General features: G+C 33.1%; 1 protein-coding gene across 1 annotated transcript; it reads right to left on the bottom strand.

The window, feature by feature from the left end:
* Positions 1-2,450: 2,450 nt before the first annotated feature.
* On the bottom strand, positions 2,451-3,789 carry LOC145076688 (acid phosphatase 1-like). The gene is made up of 3 exons (XM_079022499.1): positions 3,228-3,789; positions 2,785-2,994; positions 2,451-2,702 (listed from the first exon to the last, which is right to left on the bottom strand). The coding sequence occupies exons 1-3, from the start codon at positions 3,650-3,652 to the stop codon at positions 2,525-2,527; spliced, it is 813 nt and encodes a 270-aa protein (XP_078878625.1). The 5' UTR covers positions 3,653-3,789; the 3' UTR covers positions 2,451-2,524.
* Positions 3,790-11,644: the final 7,855 nt, after the last annotated feature.

The raw sequence follows: 11,644 nt of genomic DNA, 5'->3' as shown, positions 1-11,644 counted from the left end.
CGGTTTCGTAATATACGTATGGGACATTTTATATTGGTTCGATATAAAATTTTGATATTTTATTTTAAAATTTTATTTAGTTTTATCCAAATTTGAATATATTCTTTAATAAATGCATAAACTTTTCAAAGCAAAAAAATTTTTAAAAAAAAAAGAAAAAAAAAAGAAAAAAGAAAGAAAGAAAAAAGTCTGTTAGCTAGTAATCAACTATGTTGCTACACATACTAAACTAATTATCCATATGAATAATATGGCATTATTTCAATTCAATTCTTTTTTAAAAGAAAAAAGAAAAATATTTATATGTTTTAAAGGTTCATGCTTTAGAAATAATATTATATTTTCTATGTTTTATTCTTTTGCTTTTCTATTTGATTTATGGTAATTAATACATGATTTAATAGACTTTTTTTTTAAAAAAAAATTCACAAATGGTCCTTAGGCAAAATTTCATAAAATGGTTGAAATGGTCCGTATCTAAAATTCATTCAATTTAACGGATCAATCTAATAGACATATAAAAGAAATAGCACTTGAAGTGCAATTTTGGTACAAAGAGAACATCCCTGCAAAAAAATAAAGTTTCATATGGAATATTTTGGAAACAAAATCATCAACATAAAGACCATTTGTGAAATTGTCTAAAAACATTATAGATTTTGACAAAAATACATAAACGGTCCCTATAACAGAAAAAACAAATATGACATTTCATGTAGAATTTAACTGAAAAAGTTAATACCTTTAGGCATTAGCCAAAAAGAATGTCTCCATAAAAGATAATATTTTAAAAACCACAATGACCATCTATACAAAAAAAAAACTTTATGAAAAGAACTAGAGTTGGTTGACCATTTATGTAAAATTTTCTAATCTTTTTATTTTAATAAAAGAATAATTTTCTAATCTCTTTATTCTAATAAAAGAATAAGTTTATTCTCATTTTGTCATGTGTCACCCTATTAGGTCTTCTAATTAATATCAGGTCACTTATCAACCTATTGATTTTCCATTTTAAATTTTCACTCTAATTACATTAAACTAATAACATTAGAATAACAACTAAAATAAAATGAATACAGATTATAAGGTCATGTATTTATTTAAATTAACGATTATAATTTTATATAACTAAAAATACCTCTTAATTAATAATTCATATAAACTAACTAATTAATAATTTTGAGTTTTTACTATAAAAGTTTAATTAATTTTATAATCGTGGTTCTCATAGGTTATAAACTAGTCTTTAATATATTAACTTACAAATATAGTCCACGTTTGCTTAAAATCATATGGTTACTTCAGTTTTTGAAATGTTTCCGAAGTTTTTCATAATGCATTTATTGTGAATTTAATCATGTGTTTTACTCAAAATTTCAAGATTTGTCTTATGATCAAACTGTGAAAAACTGGATCAAACTTAGAGCATCTCCAACCCACTCTTATTTTCCATTTTTTCCTTATTGTTTCCCTCATTCTACTCCAACCGTCTCTCATTTATTCCCCTATTTTGGGGGATATGAATAGTATTACATCAAATATGATGTTATACTATTCATTTCTCCCAAAATAGGGATGAACTTTGTGTTGTCGGTTTTAGTCTCTCTGTTTATATGGTTATATATTTCTAGTTTATTTTTACCTATTAATTATAATTTAAATGTAGTATTTAATAATTATAATATTTTGTTATATTTTAAATTATATTAATTAATTACAAATATAAAGTTTGTTTTTTGTTCATCAAATTCATATAAAAAGTTAAATATATATTGAAATTTTAAAAAACGATAATGTATTTTACAAAAGTTTATAAGTATATTATAAATATAATCTTATTTATTTAATATTATTGTAATGAAAAAAAATATAGATTATATATTTATTAAAATCAAATTAATAGAAAGGGTGTGTTTGACAATCTATGTTAGTTGGAAGAATAAAATATATTAAAAATATAATTTTTAGGTAAAAAATAAGATAAAAAATAGAGTAGAATTAAAGATGAAAAGCTATTTACCTTACTTTTTATTATATTTTTGAACGAAAAAATAAAAATGGGTTCGAAACGATCTTAAAATAATGCATTAAAAGTAATGTATAAAAGCCGATTTTGTAATTTACTATTTCTAAAGCCGTGTGAGCCGTGTGAAGCACTATTGCAATAAAAAGAGAAGGCATACGTTGAAAGTTGAGAATAAACCAATTTAATACTTGTGTAGGTTGACTATTGAGACTAAACCAATTTAAGACATATATTTCATCGTTAGAGGCACTAAATCCACAACGACACACAAACTTAAGAACGAATTCCGGAAATTTTCAAAAACCGGATAAAAATTAAGATTTTGAGTAAAACATAAGGACTAAATTTGTAATTGACTCTTTCTAAAAACGTGGGATGCACTTTTGCAATAGGAAAATATCATAATCATAAAAATTGAGAATAAACCAATTTGGAGTTCATTTACATACACATTTCAAATCCTTACAATTGTCACAATAAGAAATATTCAAACAATCAAGATATAAAATACATAGGATTCGATAGCTTAAATGATCTAACAGATAAAGCTGAACCTATTAAGTCACTCCATTGATCACCCGAGTTTCCAATAATCCGAAACCCCTCTTCCATAATCTCCTTCCTCTTATCAGATTTAAATGCAACCGCAGTTTTTCCATGATCTTCATTTCCTCTGTAAAAAAAATTCAAATACTAATTTAACAAAAAAAAATAATAATAAATAAATAAGAAATTGTTTCATTTTGAACATTTACCTCAAAATGAGTCTTTCCCAGTTATGAAATCCAGCCTCGATCAAATTATTAACAGTAATATTCCTTTTGTTTTCCGTACGTCCTGTTAACAAAAATATTTTAAACCCTAATCTTAAAACCTCCTTATAAAGCTTCAAACTTGGTTCAATTGTTGGTGCCACTCCTTCAAGAACCCATTTGTCAAATTGACTATGGTCGAAAATCTCCAATCTGTAACATCCATGATTTAAAGTTAATGTTAGGAAGTAGGGTATTAGGGTTTATTGAAATTTGAATAATTGTAATAACGAAAATTCCTAAATCAAAACCACATTGGATCACCAATCAAAACCCTCACATTGAAATGAAATGAGATTCAAAACCCGTAAGTTGAAATTTACGAATCCCACTGTTTAATTGAAATCGAATCAAAACTGCGAATCAGAGATGGATAGGAAGCATACCCGTAGCCATGTTCAGCATAATAAGGTAGATTAGAAAGCAAAGTTTCGTCAATATCAAAAATCCAAGCATCCATTCCATCTCCTTCCAAGTCAATACTCTTCGCGAATCGTGCTGCTTCATTAGACACCATTTGGAGATCAATCTCGTACGATCGACTCAACATATAGTCCTTCACGTAATCGATACATTCCTGCGGGATCGTTTTCCATGGACTCAGATTATTCGCCTCCCCTGCGACTCTCCAACCCGTACACCGTAATCGAGTTTCTTCGATCGAGCTATCGCATCGAGGTTCCACGTTTTGTGGAAGTTCGATTATCAAAGGTCGTGGAAATAGGTGAGGATCTGTGTCAGATTGCTCTTGACAGAAAGCTACTGAAATAAGACCCAAAAATAGGAAAGTTCTGAAGAAACTCATGTTCATGAAATCAAATTAACAGAAAATATTGATGATTGATAATGAATCGGGTGTTAAAAAATTTGAATTGAGTCTAATTGGAAGATGGATTGCTCGCTAAGAAAGGGAAATTGATTCTTTGTTTGTAACAGTAAAGACTTGGCGAGGAGAAATATGAATGGGCATGCTAAACGTATATTCCATATATACGCGTATTTGGTTTTATCTATAATTACACTTTAGCCCCCTAACGTTTGATTTATTGTACTTTGAGCTTTTTTTTATAAGACTTTTCTTATTTTCTACAACAAAACTTACATAAACTAAATAAAAATATAAAATCAGAATGTAATTTCAGTTTTTGTCAATGTTTTAAAAACCTATCAAACCAAGACGATGGGAAATGATCAAATGAGTTGTTCAATTGTCACTCTTTTATGTCAAATTCTAGTCCACATCAAACCAGATGGTATCTTTAAAATCCGAGTTGAAACGGTATAATAGAACCGAGAAAAAATCGTATAAATTGATTATTAATGTTTTTGTATGTACTTGTATTGATATATAAGTTGTTGTTATTTGTATTTTTAATGTTTGAATTTGTAAATACTAATTTTTTGTTTTTTTTTTGTGTGTGTGTGTGTGTGTGTATATATATATATATATATATATATATATATATATATATATATATATATATATATATATAAACAATACATATAGCTTTTGGAAACTTGGTTGAACCGAGGTCAAACCAGCTCAACTAAAAAACTAGCTTTTAAAACATTGGTTTTTTCATATCAAAAAATCTGGCGGTATGAGTATTGTTCATTAATGTAACGACCCAGACTCTATCATCTAATCTAATAGGATTATTAGAGTTATTACTAAAAAAAATTGTGGAATTCTATTAACTCATAAAAATTTAAAAAATTTATATCCTAGGCACAGTCATGGGTGTACAATGAAACTTGCATACAAATTAGGACAACAAGGGAATAAAACGTATCATAGGTTCTTGTGCTCCTGTCTTCACATATGGTAACGCAGCTGCTACTACCTGAACCTGCAAAACAGAAACACATCTACAATATCAGACATAAAGTGTTTGGTGAGTTATATTCTAATCTATCTTCACATTAATCTATTCTTCTTTTAATATTTCTTCTTCTTTTCTATCTCACACTGTGCATTCTAATATGTTCTTCATACTCTTCTCTTATCTCTTAACAGACTATACTCATACTCTATACATTCTATATTTATGCCTCTTTATTTATGTCTACTCACAGCCTCTTCACATGCTCTTCTCATTATCTACTCTTTCTCTTCTCTATTCTCATATATAGTGCCTCAGGACTTTGTTCTCATCTAGACTCAACGTTCACATCTCATACCATGTTCTAAGGGAAAACATTCCACTTTCATTACTGGGCATGCTCACCCAGTCTTACCCTTCTCTCTTATGATCCTTTGCGGATCCTTAATCCTTCTTCTTACCCTTGAATCCTTAATGAATTCCTTGCTCTTTACCCCTTACATCTAAGTTCTTACACAAAACTCTCTTATCTTGTCCCTCTCAATGAATCTTTCTCTATATTTTGTAACCATACATACTCTTGATTCTCATAAGAATCACCTATCTATATTCCCATAGGGAAGCGTCTATCTCTTTTCCATATAGGGATATAATCTCATTCCTGAAGAAAATCTTAATCTTTTCCCTATAGGGATATAATCTTGTTTCGGTAGGAATCATACACTTGTCCCCGAAGGAACCTCCTATATCTTGTTCCTGTAGGAGCCATACTCTTGTTCCCAAAGGAACCTTTTATATATTGTTCCCGTAGGAACCATACTCTTGTTCACGAAGGAACCATATTCCTGTCCTTAAAGTAACCATAATCTTTTCCCTGAAGAAATATCTATCCTTATGTCTCATCAAGAGACTTTCTAGTCTTTCTCCTCTAGTACTTAATCTTATCCATGTCTAGTATCATATAGAATTCTACACAATACTAATGGTAGTTGGACATGCATATCTACTCTTATGATTACATGGAATGTAATCATCTTATATCTTTTCCTTCTATCTCTTAAGTATCAGCAAACACCCTTCTTATCATCTATCCTTACATTGGATTAGATTACATATAATCCTATTATTTCATCATATATTCTTAGGGTATACCTCATGATACCTATATTCATTTGTTATACAACTCTGTGTAATTTAGTTATACACACATGTTCAAATACATGATCTTAAGCATCTATCCCCAAGTACCTAATATTTATTTGGATTTTAACAGGTATAATCCTATCTCATGCTCAGATACATGACATATACATATAACATACATACATGCATATAAATACCAATTTTGTAAAAATCCTGATTAGGCCCCGATTAATCCCTAGGCGTTACTCGACCAATTAGAGGGCGCCTAACAATTAATCCATACATACACAATGACTGAAACATTTGAACTCGATGAAATTTTAACACTTTGAAGAAATTATATCTCAACAGAAACTATTTGAGGTATGATTAGTGTTGTAATTATCATATTAACCTATTTTGTTATGATATTAGTGGTATTTACGAACTTTTATATGATATTATTCATATTTAATTTTTTAAAATCTAACAAATTAGCAATTAATGGTCCCCGATTAATCCCGCAATTAATCTCCGCCTAGCTGATTAATCCCTTAATCCCAATCCACCGACTAGCTAACGTTGAGCGATTTTTACAACCTTGATAAATACATATAACAGAATTAAATGAGAGGGTGAGAGATATAGCGGTGACTAACTATCCTTTCTTCTCTTCTCTGTCATTGATTTATTCTGGATCCATTGTCTACTCTTAGGCCTATTCACACACATATATAAGCTTATCAATATATGTATTAGCCCATTAAGAGTTTAATGTATCTTAAGGTTAAAATGACCACTTAGTGGATCATAATTCTATCTTTTCATAATCTAACTGTTTCTCTCATCCACTTAATGAATTAAGCATCCCATAATACCTAATTCATCATAATCTAACTCTAATGCATCAATTACATATAATCACTAAATAGGGTTTCAAACCCTAATTCTCATTGGATTGATCCCACTCATGGGGCCACATACCAAGCTTGCTTAAGGCATCTAAATTCGTTCTCTATCACTACTAACAAGCTTTCATAACTTACTTTAACTATATTATCTCAATTCATCAAATCATCATTTAACCCTAAATAGCTTAAGCATGAAGAAGATGATTGCCACTTGTGCATTCCACCTTCAATCCAAGCCACCAACACCCATCATTGCCGCTTGATCGTCTATCTTTCTCGAAATCGATGGAGCTCAGCTCCTATGGCTTGAGGGTGTCAATTGGCGAGGATGAAGGGCTTCACAGACGTAAGTTATGTCTCATTTCCATGTCGTGGAGACCACTTGACCCGAAGTTAATGGTCGCTTAAATGCTTTCTGCGCCGCGACATACACTTTCTGCCTGCGGAAACTGCTTGACAGTAGTTACCTTAGGTGATTCCATTCCAACTTTGGGACATTTTTGTCCCAACTTTTAACCCTCATACCTTATTCGTTTCTTACGCATTTTCGATGTTCTTTATATCCACGCGAAGGTGGGAGCATGATTTATACATCTATTAAGTCACTTCTCACTGACTTAATATGGGTATTAATATATTAAGTCACAAACTTAGGCCAAAAAACATAAAATTCTCATTTTACCCGTTTGACCAAAAATGCACCTTCTCATGCATTCTTTCTCTATAATATACTCATCTAACATATTATAAGTGACTTAAACTCTTATTGGCGATTTCCATAAAGTTACATCTTCATTTTCTTATTTCTTTCTCATAAATGACCACATTGCCCTTTTGGTCAATATTTGACTAAAAGTCAACCTTCTCAAAATTTCCGGTTCTTACATTCTCCCTTTTTAAGGGATTTCGTCCTCAGAATCTTTTCTTGCTCTATTGGTTATTTTCTTACTAAATGAAACACTTCTAAGGTTATTTTCTTCTTTAACTTCTTAACCCGAAATAGCAATCTACTTTCTTATTCTTTTCATTTTTAATGCAATGGCCAATATTTCTCTATTTTTTACTCAGAATTGTTGTTGTGGGACATCAATTACTCTATATACTCTTATGCAATCTCATTTCATACTTATCATCATCTTTCATCTTTTTGTCTATTTTTCACAACCATGTGCATAACCTACCATCTTTCATTCTTTTCTCACAAGTGTACTCATACACTTCTTAACCATCTTCTCTTAGGTAAGTTACTATTTATCTTGCACTCTTACTATGCCTTTATCATCTTTATAAGTGGCTACACTACCAATTCTCTATATCTTTCTCTAACTCTTTATGAAGTATTACATCTTCTTACTTCACTTTCTCTCTAACATGTTGTAATTTATTACGACTCTTTTCTCTATAATCTCCTGAAAGTTTGTGCAGTAAACTTTCACATCTATATATTTTCTATTACTGAGAGTTCACGTCTCTATACATGGTATATTCTTACAAATACCATGTGTAACTTTCTTGCCCCACTACTTGATCCTCAAGTAGCTTAATTGAATCGTCATAAGTGCAATGTGTATGCAGAGTGTAGCGCCCCAAAATTTCAAGGTAAAAATTTATTTTTTATATAATCAAAACACCTTATACTCAAACATTTAGAAGTATTTTATAATAAAACGGTTATCAGAGTACAATCCCAAAATCAAAAAGTTGCAGAAAAACATGGGTGTATGCACTTCGATCAAGCCGAGCCCTTCCCTTTCGAACCGACATTACCTGAAACCCTAAACAATAAACTGTAAGCACAAAGCTTAGTGAGTTCCCCAAAATACCACACACCATACATACAATAGAGAATGTTATGTTCCAACCATAGTCTTTCCATTATGCCACGAGTCGTATCATGGTCTTTCCTTGCCAAGTCGGGGGCCAAAACCCTGGATCTTACAAACAAGTGTCAAGAGCCACCTACTGGTCTTCCATGCAAAAATTACAAAGACAACAAGCATACAATCTACAACTAACAATCTACTTAACTGCTAGGGTTCGGACCCTGGTCTTGCATAAAAATTTGCCAGGAGCCGCCTACGGGTCTTACATACAGTGCCAAGGACCCCTTGGTCTTCCAATAATACATAAGCCAATGGGCCAACATTGGTGCCTTCGACCCATAGTATAGTGAGGAGACTCGCCTTGAATCTTAACAGTAGCTGAATAGGTCATGGCTCTGAATATCATCTCTACCCATCACCGATTCATCAAATAGTGACCAAATCCATAGATACAACTCAAAATACCTCGAATACCCCCTTAGTTCAAACTTGGTCAAAGTCAAAAGTCAAAGTCAATAGTCCATGTTGACCCAACACATTGACCTTTTCCACGCCATGTTCCGCCAACATCCAAACGGTTGGGAAAACCCCAACCAACACGCCATTTTCACTTGCAACCATGTCGTGGTTGCGTGAGTTTCAACAACTTAATACATTTAGCTATTTTCTTCGACTCCAAGAGCTCCAAAGCTCAGATCTAGCCCAAAATATGATCTAAAAGGATAAAGTTTGCAACTTTATCCATTGAGACTACCCATAAAGGTTCAAAACCCAATCCATAAAGCTTAATAATGCAATGGCTTAACCAACAAGAACCTAATCCTTAAAGTTTGAAGTCCATCCTTTCCAGAAGTGATTCTAACACCAAAACCATCCCAAAGTTTGGTGCTTTATAGACATACATGTCCAATGCATGTCTTGAACCCATATTAGGTCAAAATGAGGATTTGTGACCTAATCTTAATGAATAATAACAAAACTTGATTATAATTTAGATCCAAGTCACAACTAGCTCATCTTGACCTAGAGATTCATAAAGTTGCAAACTTTTTGAGGTCTAACCATTCCATCATTCAAGAACAAGAACCTAAATGGACAAAACTCAAGATCTAACAACTTGGAATGATAAAAATAGAGTCTTTGACACTTACAAAGGTCCAAAAGAGTACCAAGATGAAGAATGGGGACTTGCTTGCTTGAGCTTTGCTACCTTCCTCCTTCTTCCCTCTCTAGCTTCAAAGAGTACTAAACTAGCTAGCTCAAAAATGATTGAAGGTGATCAGGGTTTGCAAGAAACGATATGGGGTAATGGAGGCTGATGTGAGGGAGGCTATGAGGGGTTAAGGATCTTTAAACAGGGCTCAGCCCTTTAAACTTTAGGGTTTTCTCCATCAGCCGCCACAAAGTTGTGGTACAACACCACCACGCCGTGGTGGCCCAAAAAAATACGTACCCCAAAAGCTTAACGCCACGCAGTGGCAAAAAAGAACTCATACACAAATCAAAAATAATTTCATACTTGGAATCGAGTGTTACAACTCTCCCCCACTTAAATTAGATTTCATCCTTGAAATTATTCCTTACCTTCCCAGGCACACCCAACAGCCTGAGCAACACGACCAAACCCCCGAGCATACAACAACCTTCCCAAGGCAACCGAACCCAACTCTAGCAATGCTATCCAATCTTGATGATGAACGAATATTTTCTCAGCGTAAATTAACCCCCTGCAGAAAAAAAACCACTTCTACCTTTCCCAAAATCTGAAATCTTGAATTAGTCTGACTTCCCGACAGACCGTCCATACTGAACCACTGCTAATTCCATTCCACTTGCATTCTGAACTAATCAAAACACTTTTAACCCTTAATGATTTTTTTGCTTTACTGGAAACAAAATCACTAACCACTAATTACTGCAAAAAACCCTTACTTGATAGAAGGCTTAGATAATCCTTTGAGTAGAAGACTCATCCCTACAATGGTTACACTCAAACAAGAGTTACGCAGCAGGGTCGAATCAATTATTCTAAGATTATTTAACCCAGGCTGTAAGTGACTTCACATATTCCCCGAATAACAAGCGGCTCCACACATGAGCCCCAAATGATTGATACCATCCCGAGATCATCTTCATGCCCCTAGCTACATTCCAAAAGTAGTCGAGACCCCTCCGGTTGCAACTTACCTGCTGAATAATCTATTCAACGGATTTTCCATTCGGTTACTAAGACAAATAGTCTTACACAGTCGCACCATGAGACTTCCGCACGAAGGCCTCATCTGACAAGAATTATCCTAGCCATCTCACCGCTATGGTTCCAACAACCTTTCTGATCCAACCGATCATAACAAATCGTCAAACCTGATGCCACCAAATCCAGTGCTAATAGTGAATGCAACATAATGAAATGTAGTCTTATATCACAATTAGCCTCATACGACCCACCACTCCCTTAATTCCATGAATGATGCAGCCTTCCCACAATCTTACAAACTGACCTACTCTGGTATAATCCATCTAAAGAAATCCACAAGCCAAATCATAAATTTGCCAAGCACTCACCACTAATCAACTACCGGTGAAAGTTACGGGTCACCCCGTAGTCTTACAACACTCTAACACTATCTGCCAATATAGTGAATGCTACGGGCCACCCCACAGTCTTGCAACACTCCAACACTATCTGTGAACCTAGTGAATGCTACGGGCCACCCCGCTGTCTTACAACACTATAATACTATCTTCCAACCTAGTAAATGCTACGGCCTACCCTATAGTCTTACAACACTCAAACACTATATGCCAACCTAGTGAATGCTATGGGCCACCCCACAGTCTTACAACACTCCAACACTATCTACCAACCTAGTGAATGCTAAGGGCCACCCTGCAGTCTTACAACACCCTATCTTGCTAAGGGCCACCCCTTGTCATACATGCTCACACATAAATTTACTAATTTTCTAATTAATCCTAGGTTATGTTCACAACACTAGGCTTATAATCTTGTTTTCACAAAAATCATAAAAGTCAAGCAATCAAGTAGATGTTCATACAACTTAATATACTTAGTAATTAACAAAAAATAATTGTCATTAACACTTAAGGATCTTTTAACAAG

This window comes from Lactuca serriola, chromosome 9, assembly GCF_051521515.1.
Source record: "Lactuca serriola cultivar US96UC23 chromosome 9, Lser_US96UC23_V15, whole genome shotgun sequence".
NCBI classification, from domain to species: Eukaryota; Viridiplantae; Streptophyta; class Magnoliopsida; order Asterales; family Asteraceae; genus Lactuca; species Lactuca serriola.
The sequence above is the reverse complement of the archived record's forward strand: the minus strand, read 5'-3'. Positions and strand labels throughout refer to the sequence as shown.